Genomic DNA, 20,062 nt, shown 5'->3' with positions numbered 1-20,062 from the left:
CCGATCTCATGTTGTTCCCCGAGCCTGGCTGTTCCAGGCACATATGCCGCCCCGCCTTAGTACCAACAATGGCCATACCCTTCCCCGGCGCCGTGGCAATATCCCCCCTTCCCTTACCACCCCTATCATATATCTTCCCCACCGCTCCAGGGCACCATAGCCGCAGGGTCGTGGATCGGACGCCCCCGGGTTGTCGGCCTCGACAAGCGCGATATCGAATCCGTCATTGAAGACGGCGAGTCGATCCCGCTCCGCCACCGCAGCAGCGCAAGGGACATCCTCCACGCCACGGAGTTCCGGCGCTGGGTCGCCTCGCTCACGTCGACCGAGCTTCTGGTTCTCGGCGGCGCGGAGACGGAATCTCACGAGGCCGCCTTGGCCTTCTCCCTGGTGTGCGCCCATCTCACCCGCAGCGTGCACCAGCGGAAGAATCATCGGTACCTCGCCCTGGTCTTCTTTTGCGCGCAGCATGTGGACGTCGACGACGAGCACGCGGGCCCCCGCGCCCTCATGCAGAGTCTGATCTGCCAACTGCTTGAACAACAACAACAACAACAACAACAACAACAACAACAACAACAACAACAGCAGCAGCAGCAGCAGCAGCAGCAGCAGCAGCAGACCTTTGCACCCCACGTGTCCTGGGATCCAAGCATGCAGGAGGTTGTGGAGCACGGGGATGTAGCCGCCTTCTGTGCCGTCTTCCGGAGCTTGATGCAGCAGCTCCCGCCGGACCGGACGGTGATGTGCGTGATTGACGGGGCCGGCTGCTACGAGACTGAGCAGTACGAGAGGGAGATGGAGGCCATCATGAGCTGCCTGCTGGGTCTGAGGTGGGACCCTGCCGTTGTCGCCGTGGTCAAATGTCTGGTCACCTGCGCAACTGGAACGGTGAGCTTGCACCGGCTGTTTCCGGACGAACACCTCCCTCTGATGTTGGACAGTCTTTTGTCTTTTGGGGAGGATTTGACTGGGGGTGAGCTGCAGTTGGAAAGTTAGATGCTCTTATGTACTGTTCTCAGTGGCGAGGTCTGTGAGGATAGGTATAGGTAAGAGAGGTCGGAACCCCTTTGGAGAAAAAGGGTAATGCCTGTCTGCCAGGGGAGAAGGAGGGAACACTTGTTGGTAAAATAGTCACGGCAATTGTTCGAGGCCATACGTCCCCCCGGGTCTATATAACTCTTGGCAATGAAGTCAGCGTTTTTCATTTTCATTTACAACATTAAAGGAATCCAGATAGTAGTTAACAAGCAAACCTTGCCCTTTGAGCTTTTCAGACATACCATAGTATTCCAAATGAAGTGAATTATACTGTAATATTTCTTCGACAACATCACATTTTATATGTAAAATTGACTTTAATATGTTCAAAAACAGTCCTGATACCTTGACATATTCTGTATAAAGTAGTGCTGAAAAATACTTAAGCATGGGTGGATGACCACCAGCGAGTCCCTTCTGTGACCATGATACCAGATACCTTATGTGTTTGACTATCGGACCAGCCTTTCTTAGCGCCTCCATCTACGTCTGCTTTGGCAAGGATCCACTCTGTATATTCACACTACATCCTCCCACACTTCAAGAATCATACTCTCAGCAATCATAACATAATCCGCCCCTCGCCCACCAGAACCGCCGTCCCCCGAAGCAAAATCTTCGCGATCCTCTCCCCACCCGCGTCCCGCTCCACAGTCACATAGATATCATTCCGGCGGCCCATCTCCACCCCCTGAATGATATGATAGTCAAAGGGCCCCGCGCCATCCTCGTGCGGCTCCTGCAACGCAAGATACGCCGCCAGCGCGCTGGAGGCACTGCCCGTGCCCGGGTCCTCCCAGCCGATGAACATGCGCGTGCGCAGCGTGCGACACCCGCTCTTATCCCGGCCCAGATCGACATAGTACTTGCTCCCCGTGGGGCCGGAGTCCCACCCAGCATCCAGATGCACGGTGGTGAAGCAGTCCGGCAGCAGCGCCTCGGTCACCGCGGCCAGGGAGGCCAGATCGGGGAGCTGCTGGAGCGCAAACGACAGCCCGTTGACGATGGAGATGACGGGGGCGGATTGCACGGGTTTTTGGTGTTGGTGGTAGGCAAATGGGATGGAGGCGCCAACTTGGTCATCGGCGGCAGTGATGGGGATGGGCCCCGCTTTCGTGATTAGGGTCTGAAGGCTGCGGGTCCCCGTGGCGGAGGCTTGTTGCTCCAGCACGTGGCATGCGGTGCCGATGGTCGGATGTCCCGCGAAGGGGATCTCGCACTTCGGGGTGAAGATGTCGATGTGCAGGTCGGTGGGGGAGGCGGATTCGTGTAGGAAGACGGTCTCGGAGAGATTGAACTCGGTGGCGATCTTTTGCTTGGTCTCTTGGGTCAGGGTGTCGCGCTGCTGCGCGGGCACACGCACGATGGCGAGCGGATTGCCTTGGAACCGGGTGGTCGTGAAGACATCTACCAGGGCGTATGTGAGAGACATTTTGATTTCGGGATGTATCCGATTGAGCAGGGTGGTATGAGATTGAGTGTGGTTGGAGAAGGTGCGGAGGTTGGGAGGAAGATCGATTTAAAGATTGGCGGGCTCGGGGCTTGGTGGCCGAGCGATTTTGACTCCCGTTGCTTTCCGCTCGGAGACGGTTCGCCGAGCCCCACTTCTATCTAGTGTGTTATGCGTATATATATGAAGTGAAAGGACATGGATTCTGCCACAGTATTCGGTTGAAGGCTTGTTCTGCCCACTTTGATCTTCTTTATACCTTTCCTTCCACTCATCTAAATTCTGAATCACGATGGCAGCCAAAACCCCCATTTTCACCGCCCAAGCCCCCGCACCGTTCCCGATCTTCTCGCAGGCGATCGTCCACAAAGACACAGTCTACTGCTCTGGCATGATCGGACTGGATGCAAAATCCAACACTCTGGTGACTGGCGGAGTGGAAGAACAGACAGTAGGTGGTGTCATACCATCTTGACACTGAGTTATTGACTTGGCCTCCCAGGAGCAATTACTGCGCAATCTGGATCTGGTCCTCCAGGCAGCCGAATCCGGGCTGCAGAACATCCTCAAGATGACCGTCTACATCACCACCATGGACGACTTTGCTGCGATGAACCGTGTTTATGCACGACACTTCTCTGTACACATGCCGGTAGGTCCCTGGTACAGTTCAGGAAAGTGAGGATCAGGGCTGACATGATTTCTTCCAGGCGCGGACTTGCGTGGCGGTGAAGGAGTTGCCCCTGGGAGCGCTGGTGGAGATGGAGTGTATTGCGTACAAATAGCTGACTTCTTTTCTTTTATGGCAAATGATGATGTGGATTTACCAAGGACTATGTAGAAATTGTATACTCTGGGATGACGGATGGCGATTACCGAAGCCGAGGCGGGAAGACGGAAAGAAAAGTCCGAGCTGTCCGAGCGGGATCGGAAATCTCTTTGCCTTTCCTCTTCCTGCTCCTCTGTAGCCATGACCAACTCCACTTTGCCCATCGACAGTATGAGAAGGACATTCCAGACTCCCGGAAGAGCCTGTGGAGAGTGTAGGCGGCGGAAATTGAAGGTCTGGCGCCATCAGGCGCTTCATAGGTCGATTCGTACTGACGCAGCTAGTGTGATCGTGCCAAGCCCGTGTGCTCGACGTGCGAGCGCTCTCGCAGCCTATGCGACTATCAAAGGCCCAATAGAACCCCTTTGACCCGAAGGTATCTGACTCAGCTGGAGAACGAGCTCAATCATGCGCGGACACTCTTGCGAGACAGCCGACGGGAAGATCAATTGCCTGCGCGCCTGAATCCCGACAATGATGACCTTGGTTCCCAGCCACCCGACACAAGTGCTGCAGTTGATCAGGGCTCATCCCTACTCAAGACGCGGCAGACGGAGCGGTGCACCCTGCTTCCCCCCGAAGTTGCACCTCCAGTCGCCAGTTTTGAATGGGATGAACGGGATAGCACTCTGCAAGACGCCTCCGAGGCTCCCGTCAAGCATTCCGGTGGCGGATATTTTGGTCTGCTCCGCCATCCCAATCGCGCGGGTTACAATGCTAATGGGAATGTGAAGGCATCGCCTCGACTAGAGCTTTCCTGCGCACGACCGGTCATCACGAGGAAGCCTACCCCCCGATGACCATAGCATGCTCTCCACGGACCTTTCCGGAGACTTCCGTGCCTCTATCGTCGATCGGGCAGTATGTGGACGCATACTTCACCCACTGTCACCCGTTGCATCCGTTCCTACACGAGACTGCATTCCGCGCCCAGTTGATGGACTTGTACCCGCGACCATCACGGACGTTGTGGGAGATGCTCCTCTATGCGGTGGCTGCGCTCGGCGCCTTCGCCATCTCCTCTCCGACGGATGACACCACTGATCGGGGACTCTTCGAGGCCGCCAAGGCACGCTTCTCCACCGACATGATGGAGACAGGCAACAAGACCCTGGTCCAGGGCCTGACCCTGATGTCGCGATATCTGCGCATCCGGAACAAACTCAACGCCAGCTACAACTACCTGGGCCTGGCGAATCGGACCGCGATCGGGATCGGGCTGTACAAGGAGTTCCCGACACCAGAGAGCAACCCTTTCTACCAGGAAATCCGCCGACGCGTGTGGTGGAGCCTGTACACGTTGAACCTGGAAGATGCGCTCGCATTTTCCAGACCGCAAGACTTCCCCCAAGCCGGGGTCGAAGTCAATCTGCCTCTCAACATTCAAGACCTGGTGCGTCTCTCTGCACCAAGTTCCCCCACTGTCACAGAATTGACTCGATCCAGGACCTAACCCCAAGTACCCCCGCGATCCAGGCCGAAGCAAACCAGACGATCCTATACACCGGCCTAAAATTCACAGCCGCCTTCTACTCCACCATCAGCAAGGTGTACAGCAGCATCACCACCGTCCCGTACCCGCGCGCCCGGGAGCTGATCCATCACGACGATACCCTCATCCACGAATGGGAGGTCTCCCTCCCCGCGTTCTACCGCAGTACCGCCCCCCAAGAAGCCCGATACAGCCTCGCTCACGCGCTGCTCTTCTGGCGCCGCCTCAACTTTCAGATCCTCATGTACCGCCCCTTCATCGTGTGGCATTACACCACGCGACACAGCGTCAATCCACCGAAACTCCCCGCGGACCCTGAAAGCGTCCAAGAAGCCATTCAACGCTGCCAGCGTGCCGCGGACGAATCCATCCGGGCGATCGCCAATTTCTGGTTTCAGGGGAAGCATCAGCAGCGCACCGCTTTGGAGGGGTGGTATGCCCTCCAATTCATCTTCCCCGCCGTGCTGGTCCCTGTGATGTGCGTGCGGAACGAGTCGTCTGGGGCGGCGGCGGTGGCGGCATGGCGCGAGCGGATCCACCTGGCCCTCGAGGTCATGGATTCTGTGGCGGAGGTGTTGGAGTCCGCGACGCTACAGGGCCGCATCATTCGAAGTCTCTGTAGCGGCGTGGTGGAGTTGAACGATGGGTCGGATGTTGTGGGCCTAGGGCAGGGGAATCCGCTCCCTTCCGCGGACCTGGAATACGGTGCGGCGGCGGCCTTCTCGGCGACTCAGCAGATGTTGTAAGTCCCCAGCCTCTCCACCCTCCGATCGTTGTAACTCTGTGAATTACCAAGAGCGCTAACGCCGTCTCCCTTGGGCGAGGAATACAGCCCCGAGTATCTCGATCTTGGGGAGTTGACCATGTACTCTGATTTTCTTTGAATGGGCCCTGTTCTCGTCTTTCAGATGGTATTTTGGAGTCATCTCAGATACTCCAGCTCGAACGTTACATCATGCCTCAGGAGTTAAGCACGATCGCTCCACGTGAAGTATCCTACGGTCTACTCTATCAGGTATTGCGGGGTTGCGGGTTTAGCTGCAGCCGCTTACTAGGGGTGGATACTTCCTCCGCACTCGGTCTGCTCGGACAAGAAACAGCCGAGATCACCATGTGATGTGCTTCACGCGAAAGGAGAGCTTTAACCCACGAATTGAGGATTTCGGGGCTTTTTCAGTCCCATACATAGTGCTTCGATTCGACCGAAGCTCAGCAGCTTCAGTTGGTCATCTCCAGGCGGAAAGTGGGTGATGAAACAGCCCGACCGACCCGAACGTCACGAGTCAACGGGGACCCTAGGCCAGGGTCTGGGTTCATCGGAATACTCATCCAGAAGGTCAGATCCCAACCGCAACTGCTGTCGCAGCTAGCCTTGACTGCTTGAGGGTAAATTCCCTGGCACGCATTGCTTCTACCTGGCTAAGCAGAACTTGGGCTGGGCCGACCGTGGTTTCGAGTTGCAAGGAGGTGAACGGTTCCGCAACCCTAATAAGTCCGTTCGTATGTCACCCAGAGGTGAGATTCAGAGGGTCTTTGCAACTTGCATCTCGTCGTCGAATGATGTTAGCCCGACCGGGAATTTTACGGTCTAATCCACCTCGTCCCTCATCAGGGAGAGGCTGAACACGAATGCATGGAAATAAAGGGGGAGGCTGCGACTTCGGTTCCGGGGAAGATACTATTGTCATGTTTGTGGTGGGAGGGACGTATGGCCAGATATAGGAATGCGTCAACAGTGCACAAAGGCCCTAGCGGCCCCCTTCACTCACCACTCAGAAGTTCATTAGTCTATAGCCCCGGTGACAACCGCATGAACGGTTAATAGGCTCATTTTTCCCCGTCGGGCCAAGAGGCAGCGAGCTGCGGGGGATACTAGCGCACTTGCAACTGGGCTGATCATTGGCAAAAGCTTACCGAAGCTGGAATCCCCTGGTATACGCCCTGATTGGGGGAATATTGTTGAGCGGGAGACACCCCATTTTCCCCGCAATCCAATTTAGCCGACACGCCCCGTGCGCCTCTTCCGGATAGGATATAAATCCAAATGCGGGGCCCCGCAGAGGGCTTGGTTCAGCCTTGGTTCTGGTCTCACCCGTTCCTCACACGGGTGCTTCTTTCGCCATGGAACAGGAGAAAGTTGAGATCGAGAGGGTCGAACACCTCCCCACCGAGCAACACCATGCCTCTACCGAAAAGGGCCAGCCGCTGATGCGGTCGGAGCTCGATGACCTTAGTGTCTGGGAGAGTCTAGGCCGGTACCGGTTCGTCACCATGATCGCAATGGCCGCCGCGTTCAGTGCTTCGCTGGATGGGTACCGTACGTTTGTCCTGGGGAGAACATTCAAGGAAGAAAACGAAGAGGAGAGTCGCTAATTGACCCAGAGATTAACCTTAACGGCGGGGTGGTGTCCAACACCGGATTTATTCAGCAAATGGCTAGTCCCGGAACGTCGATCATCGCGGGCAAGTACATCTCGGCATGGGGTGGTATTCAGTCTGCTGGCCAGACGGTCGGTCAAATTGTAAGTCTTTTGAGTTTTTGAATGTTTTTGTTTCCAGGGACTGATGACCTGCGATACAGCTTCTCCAGTACGTGACCGACGGATACGGACGTAAGATCGCCTTGTACATTATCTTCCTTACTTTTGTGATTGTATGCGCCCTGTCTCCCCGTCCATCAACTGCCTGCTGAAGGATGTCGGTAATAGAGCGTGATGATCGAATCGTTCGCGACGCACTGGGATCACTGGCTAGTGGCCAAGCTCTTCTCCGGCATGGGGGTGGGGATGCTGCAGTCGACCATGCCTCTGTATCTGTCCGAGATTGCGCCGACCCAGTTGCGAGGGTTCCTCATCAACGCATATAGCTTGTACGTGCCTCTGGTTTTATCCCACCCTGTTACCTCACGACTAACCGTGCAAATGATATCAGCTGGTTTGTCATCGGCCAACTATTCGCCTCGGTCGCCCTCAACCGCCTGCACTCTACTGACCCCTATGATTTCCGAACGCCAATTTACTCTCAGGTCCGTGTTGCGAATTAATCCCGCGGGACGACTGCGCTGACCGTGGATAGTGGGCGATGGTCGGGGTTGCGGGCATCATCTTCGTGCTCCTGCCGGAGTCGCCGTGGTGGCTGGTGGGCAAGGACCAACCGGAGAAGGCGGCCCAAGTGCTGCGCCTCTGCTGCGGCCGCGTCCAGGGCCACAACGTGGACCAGCAGATCGGCATCATGACCGCGACGATCACGGAAGAACGGCGGCTCGCAGAACGCAACCGCAGCCAAGGGGCCTGGGCCGTGTTCCAGGGGCGCAACCTCCTCCGCTTCTTGATCGCAGGCTGGCCCAAGATCGCCCAGCAGTTCGTCGGGCTCTCCGTGTTCAACACCTACGCGACCTACTTCTGTACACCCCCCTCCCCCATCACACACCACCCCGATGATCAATCCTGACATTTGACACAGTCCAGTACGCCGGCAACGACGACCCATTCCTCGTCACCCTGATCCTCTCCTGCGTGCAGATCATCGCAATGATCGTCACCTGCGTGCTTACCGACCGGGTGGGCCGGCGGCCCCTGACCGTCTATCCGTACGGGGTGACCGTCCTCTCCGTCCTAGCGTTAGGGATCGTCGGCTGCTTCGACTACACGAAATCGAGCCTGAGCTCCCTGCTTGTAAGTCTACTACCCCCCATACCCTTTCCTCCTGTTCTGCGCTAACCACCGCACAGATCTTCTTCGCCTGCCTCGCCACCTTTTCCACCACCGGCGCCTCCGCCATCGGATACGCCTACGCGGCCGAAATCCCCTCGCAGCGCCTCCGCGCCCAGACCGCCGCCTGGTCCCTGGCGCTCTCCAATCTGGTCGCCATCATGTTCAGCTTCTGCACGCCCTTGATGATCAACGGGGTGTCCACGCATTGGGGGCCCAAGACGGGATTCTTGTATGTCAATGCCCCACCGACCCTGACCCTGCATCTGGTCAAAAAGTAGTCAGTCTAGTACCGCAAGCTAATGCGAGGGATGTAGTTTCGCTGGTACCGGCGCCGTCGCGGTGGTTGTTGCGTGGTTTATCCTTCCCGAGGTTACGCGTCGGACGCCGGCAGAGATTGATGAGTTGTATGTTACCCTGGATTATGGTGTGGTGGGTTGGGTGGATGTGCTAACAAGTGTGTGCAGGTTCGAGAAGAGGGTGAATCTGCGCAAGTTTGATGCGTATTTGACGGATGTGCAGATTAATGCGAGTGCGCAGGCGAAGGGGGAGGAAGGGGCTGCGTAGGGTGGGTTTCCCGGGGCGGGATTGAGATGGGTGATCATCGTTTGCGGAAGGATAAATCCTGCTATACCGAATTCTTGGATGCGTGTTTAGCATAACGTGAGCATAACGTGTACCTTTGGGGGACTGGCATTCTCGCCCATAGACAAACATCCGGATTTCGCGAGACATGTTCAGTCTGTACACGAAAATATCTCCCCGGATGATAAGTGTAGTTTTGAGGAAGAACTTTACCGAAATAATTAAGAACGATATTTATTGATAAGAGCGTGAAGATGGTGAAGTTCCGGGCTAGCTGGGAGGAACTAGTATATTACTTCTCTACACGCCGCGGCCGAAGCGGTGAGGAGCTCAACCAACCACAGGAGGCAGAGGACTCCGTCACTTATTCAGGCACGAAGGGTCTTCCAAGTTGAGAGGTCGTGTGTCTGGTTCTCGGAGGAGCCAAGGTTTGGAGAGCGGATACCCGGTAGAATGAACTTACATTTGTCAGGGACGTCTTAACTTGAAATTGTAGATCCACTTTTCTATACTATCCTCCAAGCCTCGTTCACGAATGAACCTCGGATCATTCTTGATTAGGAAGTGGTGTGGGAGAGATTGAAGAGAGTACTACTGATCAGTAACAAGTCGTTGAAAAAAACGGCAATCGTACCGCGCTAAGCCGAGTATGCATACTGGCTATAACGAGTTGTCTGGTTATCACGAAATGGTTCTGGCCTTTCCCTCATTGAATCATTCTATCGAGGATTTAGTGAGTGAATTCTTCTCAACCGAAAGAGCCAATGGTTGCAAAAGGGTCGGCGGCGCCATAGCTTGATGCGGTGTAGTCACCGCATGACCCGACCCACTTAGATCTGGCAGCGGATCGAGAGCCAGAGACTTTTTGGTAATGTTAGGGTTTCCCCCGGCTCGTGCCGCCGGCTGTATCCCTGAAGAAGAAACCTTTGTCGTTTCTGAGTCCTGCAGTACGTACCTGGTATTTGCCTGGGGTCTGAGGTGTAGGGAAGCAGGGGTTTAGGAGCCTAGGGTAACCCTGAATATGTCTCTGTGATACCGCAATCGATAGCTGCACCTTTCATACCAAGCGACATACCTTCCGACACCATTCGACTAGTGCTGTGTTAAGACCTTTGATATAGCCTGCAAAGGATATGTCCCCGTGAAGCGATGAGATTCCCCGTTACGGTCCGCCAAGACGACTGCAGCGTAGTCAAGTTACTCTCTACAGCCTGAGGAACCCGCAGGCACAAGACAACCTCGTATTCCCCTGAGGTCCACACTGGAAAAATTCTTCGGCGTAGATGAGGTCCCCAACTCCATATTCTGGATAAGGTTAGAGGTCAGGGTCGTCGAGTGGACCTTGTAATTTTGGCAGGGGAAGATGCGGCCGCTGATTGTTAGAGATAAGAAACTTCTCGCCCCACCGGTCCGGCCCGCCAGCCGTGCTGAGGTTAGAGTCTATTCGAAATACGAGGGTCTCACAATATCGAGGTGGGAGTATAGATGAATACGAGGGTTAGGTCATCTCCGACGGACTCACGGTTTGTCAGGTGGTGGAATGTTTCGACAAGCGATGGGATAGATGTTTGCCCGGCAGTTGATATTTGCAAGGAGAAGCCCTGCACCTCGATAATATAAATAGGTGGAGAAACCCGCTGCTACAATTTTCCCCCAGCAGCATCCATCCCAATCTCAATCTTCACGCTCATCTCCTCTCCAATCTCCTCAGTGAGCACACCCATCTGCCGCCTTCCCAGCTATCAATCTAACCCGTACAGAATCTTACCTTCCTCCAACCCAATCAACGAAAAAATGCTCTCCAAGACTCTCGCCACCGCCCTCCTCGCCGCCACCGGCGCCCTGGCCACCTCCGAGTACCTCACCGTCAACCTGTGGACCGGCGACGACTGCACTGGCACCTTCCACCAGGAGACCATCGCCTACAGCACCGGCGCCAGCACCCAGGTCTATCAGTACGACTACACCTGGGCCAGCGGTCAGATTGTCGGCGGTGCCTCCGCCTGCGGCGTCGCCTTCTGCCAGTACGGCTCCAGCTGCTACAACAACCCCGACGCGTCCGTCGGATGGTCGCCCAACTGCTACACTGGCGGCCCCACTATGGCCTTCGACAAGATCTTGGTGAATACTTGCTAGTTTGCGTTTCCTGTTGTATCTGGAGGTGCGGTTTTGTGTTTTGGATTTATCTGCGTCGTATGGGTTTATGGGGTTCTAGTTTAATATGATTTTTTAAAAGTCTTCTATCTTATTCTGGTTATTCTGCACATGAGGGACTAGAATGACGATGTGGAATTTGTTGGGGATTTGGGGTTAGTTAGGAGATGAGACCCTTCCTCCTCTTAGGCTACAAGTAAAATAACCCTTCTTGAATGGTCAGGGCAGAGAGAGAAATCCAGATGATTTCCCGCTTTTAGCACTTCTAACAAGCACTGCATACTATATTAGATCGCAATGCCAGGTGTAGCTCAGTATAGCGATCTGGACGGTTTGTACCGCCGATCTTGGTGTGTCACTGCCTTCCCCAACATTATAAGATCCCAATACTCCCTGCCTGAACTCAGTGCTGGTAAAGTGACTCTGAAACCATGCTCCTTTGTTTCCGGCCAGGATTGATGCGCCTGATGCGCCTGATGCGCCATTGTGGAGGAAGCGTTGGGTGGAGATGTTTGCTGCGGCGGTTGAAGAGACGTAGAGGGTCGTCGTGCACCAGGCGCGGGTTGTGGTGGGTGTTGGACGGAAGGCGGTTTCTTGATGGTTTGTCTGTTGGCTTTCGTGTGTATGTGTGTGGAGGGAATGGGAGAGATGAGTATGTAAATCGAGTCGTGTGGTTGGATCGGATTGTTGAAGTTCATGGGTGCCAGTGTTCTGTGCTGGGTGGGTGGGTGGGGGGGGGGGGGGAGTAGCAGTGTATCTGTGGACTATGCCCTCATCGATACAGTATATACCCAGACACGGGATTTGTATTCTCTCGATTTCCATTGGAACTATGCAATGCTATCATTCCACTCCTACTCCACTTCACCTCCCTAATGCCCAACAAGCGCCTGGTTCGCCGCCCCATACCGGTTCCCCTGCGGCTTGGCGCTGTCCACAATCCGGCGCATCTCCGCGCGCTCCGCCTCGCTCAGCTCCACGTCGCGCGACGCCCAGTTCGCCTCCAGCCGGGCCACCTTGGTCGTCCCGGGGATGGCGATCATCCCCTGGGCGGCGACCCAGGCCAGCGCGATCTGGCTGACCGAGCAGCCCTTGCGCGCCGCCAGCTTTTTGATTTCCTCTACGATCGCCTTGTTCTTGTAGAAGTTCTCGCCTTGGAATTTGGGGGCTTTTTTTCAATCGAGAATCAGCTCATCAGACTAGACTGAAAGGGCGGAGGTGTCCGGAACGATTTTCTAGGGAACTGCGGATAAAGGGGGGTACGTACAAGTCCGCCGGAAATCATCCGGCTTGAAGTCGTCGGGCGACTGGTAGTCGAAGTTATCGACCAGCCAGCCGTGGCCCAGCGGGCTGTACGCCACGTAGGCGACGCCCAGCTCCCGGGCTGTCTCGATCAGCCCGTCCGTCTCGTGGATGGTCTCGAAGGCGGAGTATTCCGCTTGTACGGCGTCGATCTTGGCGACTACGGATGACAACCATTAATACGTTGATCCATAGTGTAATAACATCCAGGGAGAAAGAAGAGGGGCATACTGGAGTTAGCCTTGCGGAGTGTCGCCGCAGAGCACTCCGACAGACCGATGTATTTGGTCTTTCCGGCCTTGCGGATCTCGTCTAGGGCGGGGATGGATTCTTCGAGGGGGGTGTCTATTATTTTCGGGGTTCGTCAGTGTCGGGGAAACTGTAGCTGGGAGTCCAGTAGCACAACGCACTAGGGTCAATCCGATGCAGGTAGTACAGGTCCGGGGCGAAGCCGAGTCGCTCGATCGTTCCCTCGATGTACTGCTTGATGTGGGCGGCGGAGTTGGTGACGCCTTTGTTGCCGAAGACGTCGAAGCCGCATTTGGAGGCGACTGTGATCGTTCATTGATCCGGGTTAGTGGTCTAATTGTGTGCGCTGATGGCAAGGGGGACGCACTGAAGACTTTGTCGCGCACGTTATGCTTGCGGATGAAGTCACCAAGGAGTTTCTCGTTGACACCGGCTTGGTAGACAACCTGTGCATTAAATAGTTAGAGAATTCGAACGAGATGCTATGAAGAAAGTGAGAGTGGTCAACGTACGGCTGTATCCCAAAAGGTGCAACCCAGCTCGATGGCCTTCAGAAGCACCGGCTCGGCCTCCTCGTAGCTCAGGTTGTTGCCCAGCCCGAAGCTGAGACCCATGGCGCCGAAACCGGGCGAGGGGACTTGGAGGTCGCCGAAGGGGAGGAATTTGACCATGATGAAGGGAAGATGTAGTACTAAAGTGGTGGTGGTTGTGGGTGTATGCTGTAGTCTTGTCTGAACTCTGCTACAGCTGGGACGGGGTATATATAAGAGTCGGAGGAAATAATAGGCGACAGTGAATCGAGCACCGCATCGCTAATTCCAGGGTCCGATCGGCTCATCGCCCGGCTACGTTAAGGTTGATGACAGAGATGCGCCGGATTCGGGCTCTCGGGAGCTCGGCGCTTTTTCCTATTCGTGATCACTTCATGTGTGTGGGTCGCCGCACAGACCAGAGGCTAAATGCTGACAGCTGACGCGGGTTTAAGCGTATGTCCGTCAATTAGACCTGCAGTGATTGGTGGTGAATCTGCAGGTCAGCAGCATGGCCCACACATAGGTGACATCATTGGTATATCTCGAGCCTGGCCTGCAAACCACAGACGCTGGATACTATTGTCGAGTGAAGGAATCCGGCCGAACCCCTGACTTCATGCGGCCTGCAATATCGTCATCGTACTACTTATGATAAGACTATTCTCCAGTTGTCAATTTGCTGGTATATTGTTGTTTCATGAGTCCTGATGTACCTAGTAGATTACCAGGAGCCCTGCCTGTTATGACATAAAAAACGTTCTCAGAACTGTTGCTGTGTAAGCAACCTTACCCTTTCCGTTTCCCTTTTCGCAATGTCTCCAATGTTCGCACGTTGTAGGCATTCCACTGTCACGTAGAAAGCTTAAACGAAGGGACACAAGAACCCTCAAAACTGTCAAGGCACAAAAGTACAGGACCGTAGGTGATCTGAGGATTGGCAAGACCCAAGCCAAAGTGCACAGGTTTGATCTAGAACAGGCTCCCAATAAGCATTTTATATCAAATCTACCAAGTCCAGCGCTATGTTTCTGTAGCATGAAGACACAGCGAACTTCAGAGCCAGTCATTCTCCACCGTGAGCCCGAACGCATAGGCGACCAACAGCTGCAACATGTCCCCCGTGATCCACTCGGCATCATCCAGAGCCGGCAGACGAACGGGCTCCCAGCGAACGTGCTTTCCCACCGCAAAGCCACGGGCCCGCTCACAGCACGTGCAGGCGGCGGTGCAATGGCCCCGCTTCGCGCGATGCGCACTCCGGGGTCTGGCGCAACAGCCGCACCCGCGCCCGCAGCACCCGCTGCGGCCCGCGCAACCCTCCCGCAGGAATTCCGTCATGTGCCAGTCCGGCCTGGCCCAGTTGGCGCACACCGCACGTTTGACCGGCTCAAAGCAAACGGGGAATTTGCGCAGGATCCGGTGCGCCTTTCGGTTGAGCTTCCAGATCTCCTCGTGGACCGTGCGCAGCTCGCTCTCAATCGCCTGCATCTGCGACATGGCCGAGAAGATGGACCCAGACCCAACATCGCTGGTGTCGGCGAGATGCTGGAGCATCGCGTCCGGGGCTTGGTGTTTGTGCTGCAGAGCTGTCTCGTGCTGGATCGCGAAGTTGAGGTCGTTGTCGTTCTGGATCAGGGATATCATGCTGCGCCATAGTTGGACTCCCTGCTGCAGTTCAAATGGATCTTCAAATCTGCGGGCAGCCAGCGAAGAGTCGCAAGCGTGCGCCCTGCGCCTGGTGGAAGTTCCCGCGCTTCTCGTGAAAGGTCTCTTTCTTTCCGTCAATCCATGCACCCACTTTGATGAATAGGTAACACGGCATGGTCCGTGATTTGATGTAGGGATATAAGGACGGGATGATAGGTCTGTGTGGGGTCTCAAATGAGCAAGGTGGTGTCTTGTTTGATGGATGATATGGGAGAAACTCGTCCTGGGGAAATGACTGGGCCTCAATCCCTGACCGTATGTACATCATCATGGAGACTCCTACCGCAGATATATGGAGCGTGGCAATCATCATGACAACATTCGGATCGAGTTTTGCAACCCGTCCATGACCTTGACCCCATTATCTGGCCCCTCGAACACAACTTCTGCCAACAGTCGCACACAGCTTGCCACACGTCCAACTTAACACACCTTTCCACCTTCATCAAGATCCAAAAACACCCTCATATTCCTTGTTCTTTGCAAGATGTCAAGAACATTAGATCGATGGCAGGAGAGAGATCTGCTCCCACTCTCAGAACATTCATTCAACATAGATGACCCATCTAGAGAGCTGGAGCAATTGCTCGAGTCCCACGAGTCAGCCATCACCACGATCGAGTTCCGCATGGATGAGCTGTGCGGAGCATTGGAGTGCGCCAAGATGGAAATGAAACGGATCGCAGAGGAGAGAGAAAATTTGGACGACCTCGAGGATAGCGTCCGACGCCTGAGGTTCCGACCCGAAGATGAGACACCTACCCTCTGGGCTGGGACCCTCCAACACGACTTCTTCACCCGCACGTTCGCTGTCTCACCGAGCGACGAGGGCTACGACTGGGCCGCCCCTTCAGCTAGTGTTCCGATCCCTGGTGAGTTGGTTGCCCACACCAGTTGTGTTTGGTGCGTCAAGTGCACGGGTAACTGATAGTCAGATAGCTGAGTTCCTCACCTCGATGACGCAAACCTCTCTCGTCGAGCCCAAGCGAAGTGACAAGATCCCCAGCAACGCGCTCGAGTGGACGCTCCACCGCATTGCCTATGAGGTGAACATCGTCCACGGCGTCAACGCCTGCATGACATACGTGCAGTCGAGAAGCGCACTGGCCTATACCATGAGACGGAGCTGGTTGAGACTCGCAAACCTGCCGGACTCCACGGTGATCTCCCGTCACCGTAACCGTCGCCCTCGGGTGCGCTTCGTGGTCCTGGAGAGGGACAAACCGATGAGTTCGGCGGTGGACACGGAGCTTTTAGCTTACTTGCGTATGTGGCTCTTTAGCTCTTCTCACCTAGACATGTTGGAATCAGGGCGCCTTACTAGTCAACCCTTGTCCTATCAGTTATGGTCCACGAAGCCAGGCAAGACACGGGCGAGCAGGACCCTGTCGTCTACGGCTTGACCACCGACGGCGATACAATGGCCTTTTATCGATTCGAATACCCGGGGAAGGCAAGCATATCCTTGGGGAGTTCCGGGCTGGGGGAGAGAGAGTTTGTGCTAATAGTTCTTTTCTAGTACCAATTCACAATCAAACCCTACAAGGGTGCAGGGTTCGGTCATGATACCGTCACGATCCTCTGGAAGATCTTCATAGAAGCCCGACACGTGGAGCGACACCCATGGGGCTGGAGGTCGGATGAAGACTCTAGTGGCACGGAAAGCGGCTCGGGCGAGCATGTTCCGATGAAGGAGTAGGGCAGTGGGGTGGAAAGTGGGTGGTTCTTACTTTGCTTTAAGAACCTTCCGGCTTGCTTTGCAATAGCTTGGAGTTGAATTAGAAATTATAATAATCCGAAGAAGAGTCACATTCTAGTGGAGTTGAGGTGATTCGAGTTTGTAACAGCGCAGGTCATTTTTCATCAATGATGTTTATCGAATATCTATTGTTGTGTCAACTGGGCCCAGTAACGATGAGATGGAGATACAAGATGCATTCTTATCTCCGGAATATTGTGTGTACCATATATAAGAGCATTGTATGGATTGTTGACTTGAATGCGTGGTTCTTATCTCCGACGGAGCTGCCCAATCTCCGACCCTTAAACCCGATCGTCAGCTCAGTCAATCCAACAACCAGGAAGAGACCATAAACCCATTCCCTCGACATAGCTTATGCACATCACACAAGCAAACCAGCCAAGCCCTCCCTATCCTCATACACGATGCCCGCGAACAAAAGCGTCAAAAAAGCCCTCTCGCTAATCGAGGCCGACGCCACTAAAGTGCTTGGCCTGAATGTCGGCCAACACAGGGATGTCCAACCGGGCCAGTACATCCCCCGAGCGGGTCAGCAACCCAGAAAATGCGGGGCAACGTGAAACCCATAACTAACAAACAAGCCTGATGCTGTGGAACAGAAGCTCAATCCCCGCCGGAACTCTCCTTCAGTGGCCTCTCGCCAAGCACGACTTACATGGTCATCGGCCTCGACATCGACGCCCCCTTCCCTTCCTTCGGCGTCCTCGGCCCCATCCTGCACTGGATCCAGCCGGATTTGCAGCCCACTGCATCAGAAACTGATTCGAGTGTCCACGTTTTGAAAGTCACGGCCCCGTTCGTGGCGAACTACATCGGTCCCGCCCCGCCCCCCGGCAGCTCCCCGCATCGTTATATCTTCTTCCTGTACGAGCAGCCGCCGACCTTTGAGGGAAAGAAGTACGCCCCGCCGGGTGGGCAGAAGCTGGGGAATATGCATCGGATGCGTTATGATCTTGATGCTGCGGAGGCGGAGTTTAAGCTGGGGACGCTGGTGGCAGTGAATTATTTTACCAGTAATTAGGGCTCGGGTGGTATCGAGGGGGAGCGCGTTGAAGGGGTGGCGGTGCACAACATAGCTTCACACTCAGCGGAAATAGTTTGCGTGCGGCGGGATCTCGGAAATCGACAATACAATCAACAAGAAAAGATGTATATTTATTCAGGACCCGGAGTAATGAATCATGAATAAATTCTTCCTGTGAGGGTCATCGTGTATAAACATAGACGTATGAAGTAGTTATAGCTTCACTGGCGGAAAGTAGCACTCTTTCTTTTATACTATTGTAGGAAGTCTTTGCCGGATTGCCCGAAAGCTTGGGAATGACGCAACTCCTGCTTGTGTGGGCGCCCCGTGAACGGGCATGGGAGTCGCTCATAGAACAGGGAATTCCGACTTCGAGACTTCAAACGCTGTATGGCTGTGAAGCAGACCTGAATGGGTGGATAAAGAAACGAACAATGCCTTGATGACTTTAGTTGCAGGGCGAATGCATTCGGGAGATTTGGGGCAAATTGACGGGATGACATCGGGTCCTCAATCCGCCAAGCTTTGACAATCTCCATGCCCCTAGCAATGGCAAGTGACACGAGATGTCAGCTTCGGGTCTATGCTTCGGCTGGCGGTATTGAAACTGGCAGTGGAGTTCGGAATAAGTCCCTGTGCTCCGGTCATCTTCCATGGAAGCTGCCAAGCAGCCCCTGATGTGAGCACGACTGGCGTACCAACTCCCCCCCCTCTCTCTCCTCTCTCGCCGTAAGGAATTGGTTGAATCAAGCTGAGAAAATAGTATGGCAATTGTACTGTACTGGACAGTACCATCTCCTTGTTACATTGTGGATGCAGCGCCAAGAATTGAGATATTGTCCGAATGCAATGATCGCCAGTGGTTGATCTGCCTTCATTTCCCTTCTTAGTTTCGCAACCATAAGCATACAAGTCCAACATATTCAAATGATCGCTTTTATGTGTGTTTTTTTCCAAATCATTTTCGCTGTGGAACTTACGATTGTGACTTTGTTCCTGAGCCCCACATTCCACATCAGGCTTCCTTGACCCTAAGATTGGTTTTCTCAATAAACAGACCCCCCATCCTTCGAAAAATAGATACGTTTGCCCAGTCAAAGCCTGAAGACCAGAATCCATCAAGCTCAGTAAGTAAGAATAATTATCCAAGAGTCCTTTCAATCTAGCCAATCTCTGCTTCGGATTCAGCGAAAATGAAGATCATTCATGTTGTAGCGTTCCTGCTAGGAATATCTCTAGCCCAGGGCTCTGGCAACCCCAGCAATACCAATGATGGCAGCATCCCCAACAACATCATCCCAGCCGGCAACAACCCTGGCGGCAACAACCCTGACGGCAGCCCTAGCAACAACAATGGCAGGTAATTCCGACACCGATTTTCTCTGCCCGCCAAATCTACAACAATGCACAATGCTGTATTAGTGAGGAGCTGGGGATCGTGGGCGTCGACTGCGAGGCTCCCAGCACGACTCCATCTGACGCAACGGGTCTCCGGAGCATTTGTGCCGCTGCCGGAAAAGTACCCCGATGCTGCGCCGTTCCGATTGTGAGTTGCGTAACCAGTATCGACAGTTCCCAGGTCTTCCGTTTGCTTTTGGTCTCAGAATTCTTGTCTACAGGCCGGTCAGGATGTACTGTGCACGAATGCTTGAATGCTTGAATTTCAACGGAAGGCGGAAGGCGATGTGGTGAATACAACAACGCTCTATCCGAGAGCAATGCTGTTCACCGGGCGCTGCCATCGACTGGCATTTGGGTAATAGGGACATGTCTGGGTCGAGCGGATAAAATCAGTAGTCCTATAACAGGGTTGCTTCAAGAAGAATGGCATGTCATATCCAATAGGCTGTTGCAGGGGCTCTAGACATGCGCTATCTGCAGAATTGTTGTTACTAGGTAGAAGACACGGCACTCCGGGTTGATTTTGTCCGAAATTTCGGTACACTGCGTATGTTGATATTTGTGGTGCTCGCATGGCTCTGGGTGTGCATGAAAACTCGGCTGAGCCTACTTCAACCGTGGGGGCAGGTAGTTACTGTATTGTACAGTCTCATGAGAGCGGGACTATATAATCGGTGCAAGCTTTGCATGCCTGCATCATCAACCGAAAGGGCAGATTCCGACGATCGGTACCTAGTACAGAGTGCAGAACTTTGATCATGTTGGGACTTTGGACTTGAATGCACTGAGTTTAAAGTCTAGATTCCCATAACTTTCTTCTCTT

At 54.3% G+C, this 20,062-nt stretch overlaps 11 protein-coding genes across 11 annotated transcripts; 8 read left to right on the top strand and 3 right to left on the bottom strand.

Annotated features, from left to right (window-relative positions):
- Nucleotides 1-68: 68 nt before the first annotated feature.
- ASPACDRAFT_56878 (uncharacterized protein) lies at nt 69-999 on the top strand (the record flags this gene model as incomplete). Its single annotated transcript, XM_020203185.1, has 2 exons — nt 69-92; nt 151-999. 2 exons carry the CDS (start codon nt 69-71, stop codon nt 997-999), a joined length of 873 nt encoding a protein of 290 aa, XP_020059811.1.
- Nucleotides 1,000-1,376: 377 nt separating this feature from the next.
- Nucleotides 1,377-2,561, bottom strand: ASPACDRAFT_111259 (PhzF family phenazine biosynthesis protein). Its single transcript, XM_020195529.1, has one exon. The coding sequence runs from the start codon at nt 2,471-2,473 to the stop codon at nt 1,604-1,606; it is 870 nt and encodes a 289-aa protein (XP_020059810.1). The 5' UTR covers nt 2,474-2,561; the 3' UTR covers nt 1,377-1,603.
- A 146-nt stretch (nt 2,562-2,707) lies between these two features.
- Nucleotides 2,708-3,382, top strand: ASPACDRAFT_111258 (uncharacterized protein). Its single transcript, XM_020195528.1, has 3 exons — nt 2,708-2,942; nt 2,994-3,143; nt 3,202-3,382. Exons 1-3 carry the CDS (start codon nt 2,784-2,786, stop codon nt 3,274-3,276), a joined length of 384 nt encoding a protein of 127 aa, XP_020059809.1. The 5' UTR covers nt 2,708-2,783; the 3' UTR covers nt 3,277-3,382.
- A 79-nt stretch (nt 3,383-3,461) lies between these two features.
- On the top strand, nt 3,462-5,696 carry ASPACDRAFT_39089 (uncharacterized protein; the record flags this gene model as incomplete). Its single annotated transcript, XM_020200541.1, has 5 exons — nt 3,462-3,554; nt 3,605-4,001; nt 4,055-4,713; nt 4,767-5,554; nt 5,609-5,696. 5 exons carry the CDS (start codon nt 3,462-3,464, stop codon nt 5,694-5,696), a joined length of 2,025 nt encoding a protein of 674 aa, XP_020059808.1.
- Nucleotides 5,697-6,933: 1,237 nt separating this feature from the next.
- On the top strand, nt 6,934-9,089 carry ASPACDRAFT_21894 (uncharacterized protein; the record flags this gene model as incomplete). The annotated part of the gene is made up of 10 exons (XM_020199072.1): nt 6,934-7,129; nt 7,195-7,334; nt 7,394-7,465; nt 7,521-7,681; nt 7,744-7,837; nt 7,888-8,215; nt 8,275-8,486; nt 8,543-8,754; nt 8,840-8,929; nt 8,990-9,089. 10 exons carry the CDS (start codon nt 6,934-6,936, stop codon nt 9,087-9,089), a joined length of 1,605 nt encoding a protein of 534 aa, XP_020059807.1.
- Nucleotides 9,090-10,901: 1,812 nt separating this feature from the next.
- Nucleotides 10,902-11,243, top strand: ASPACDRAFT_56874 (uncharacterized protein; the record flags this gene model as incomplete). Its single annotated transcript, XM_020203184.1, has 1 exon — nt 10,902-11,243. One exon carries the CDS (start codon nt 10,902-10,904, stop codon nt 11,241-11,243), a length of 342 nt encoding a protein of 113 aa, XP_020059806.1.
- An 890-nt stretch (nt 11,244-12,133) lies between these two features.
- On the bottom strand, nt 12,134-13,483 carry ASPACDRAFT_49643 (putative aldo-keto reductase (YakC); the record flags this gene model as incomplete). The annotated part of the gene is made up of 6 exons (XM_020202269.1): nt 12,134-12,429; nt 12,529-12,723; nt 12,795-12,908; nt 12,974-13,114; nt 13,180-13,258; nt 13,325-13,483. 6 exons carry the CDS (start codon nt 13,481-13,483, stop codon nt 12,134-12,136), a joined length of 984 nt encoding a protein of 327 aa, XP_020059805.1.
- Nucleotides 13,484-14,398: 915 nt separating this feature from the next.
- ASPACDRAFT_56872 (uncharacterized protein) lies at nt 14,399-14,989 on the bottom strand (the record flags this gene model as incomplete). Its single annotated transcript, XM_020203183.1, has 1 exon — nt 14,399-14,989. The coding sequence occupies one exon, from the start codon at nt 14,987-14,989 to the stop codon at nt 14,399-14,401; it is 591 nt and encodes a 196-aa protein (XP_020059804.1).
- A 550-nt stretch (nt 14,990-15,539) lies between these two features.
- On the top strand, nt 15,540-16,751 carry ASPACDRAFT_56871 (uncharacterized protein; the record flags this gene model as incomplete). The annotated part of the gene is made up of 3 exons (XM_020203182.1): nt 15,540-15,924; nt 15,992-16,318; nt 16,606-16,751. The coding sequence occupies 3 exons, from the start codon at nt 15,540-15,542 to the stop codon at nt 16,749-16,751; spliced, it is 858 nt and encodes a 285-aa protein (XP_020059803.1).
- Nucleotides 16,752-17,218: 467 nt separating this feature from the next.
- ASPACDRAFT_1878422 (YbhB/YbcL family Raf kinase inhibitor-like protein) lies at nt 17,219-17,941 on the top strand (the record flags this gene model as incomplete). The annotated part of the gene is made up of 3 exons (XM_020198137.1): nt 17,219-17,342; nt 17,414-17,758; nt 17,836-17,941. 3 exons carry the CDS (start codon nt 17,219-17,221, stop codon nt 17,865-17,867), a joined length of 501 nt encoding a protein of 166 aa, XP_020059802.1. The 3' UTR covers nt 17,868-17,941.
- A 1,290-nt stretch (nt 17,942-19,231) lies between these two features.
- On the top strand, nt 19,232-19,490 carry ASPACDRAFT_22219 (uncharacterized protein; the record flags this gene model as incomplete). Its single annotated transcript, XM_020199094.1, has 2 exons — nt 19,232-19,384; nt 19,458-19,490. Coding segments are annotated over 2 exons (186 nt in total), but the record flags the coding sequence as incomplete, so codon positions are not given.
- Between the last annotated feature and the right edge of the window lie 572 nt (nt 19,491-20,062).

This window comes from Aspergillus aculeatus (genome assembly GCF_001890905.1).
Source record: "Aspergillus aculeatus ATCC 16872 unplaced genomic scaffold ASPACscaffold_2, whole genome shotgun sequence".
Lineage (NCBI taxonomy): Eukaryota > Fungi > Ascomycota > Eurotiomycetes > Eurotiales > Aspergillaceae > Aspergillus > Aspergillus aculeatus.
Note: the sequence above shows the minus strand (reverse complement) of the source record. Positions and strands in the feature narration are given on the sequence as shown.

Bases quoted from the DNA above. Each gene is read 5' to 3' on its own strand.
- ASPACDRAFT_111259 (XM_020195529.1), bottom strand. From the start codon at position 2,473: ATGTCTCTCACATACGCCCTGGTAGATGTCTTCACGACCACCCGGTTC.
- ASPACDRAFT_111258 (XM_020195528.1), top strand. From the start codon at position 2,784: ATGGCAGCCAAAACCCCCATTTTCACCGCCCAAGCCCCCGCACCGTTC. The intron at 2,943-2,993 runs GTAGGTGGTGTC...TTGGCCTCCCAG, and splicing joins GCGGAGTGGAAGAACAGACA to GAGCAATTACTGCGCAATCT. The intron at 3,144-3,201 runs GTAGGTCCCTGG...GATTTCTTCCAG, and splicing joins ACTTCTCTGTACACATGCCG to GCGCGGACTTGCGTGGCGGT.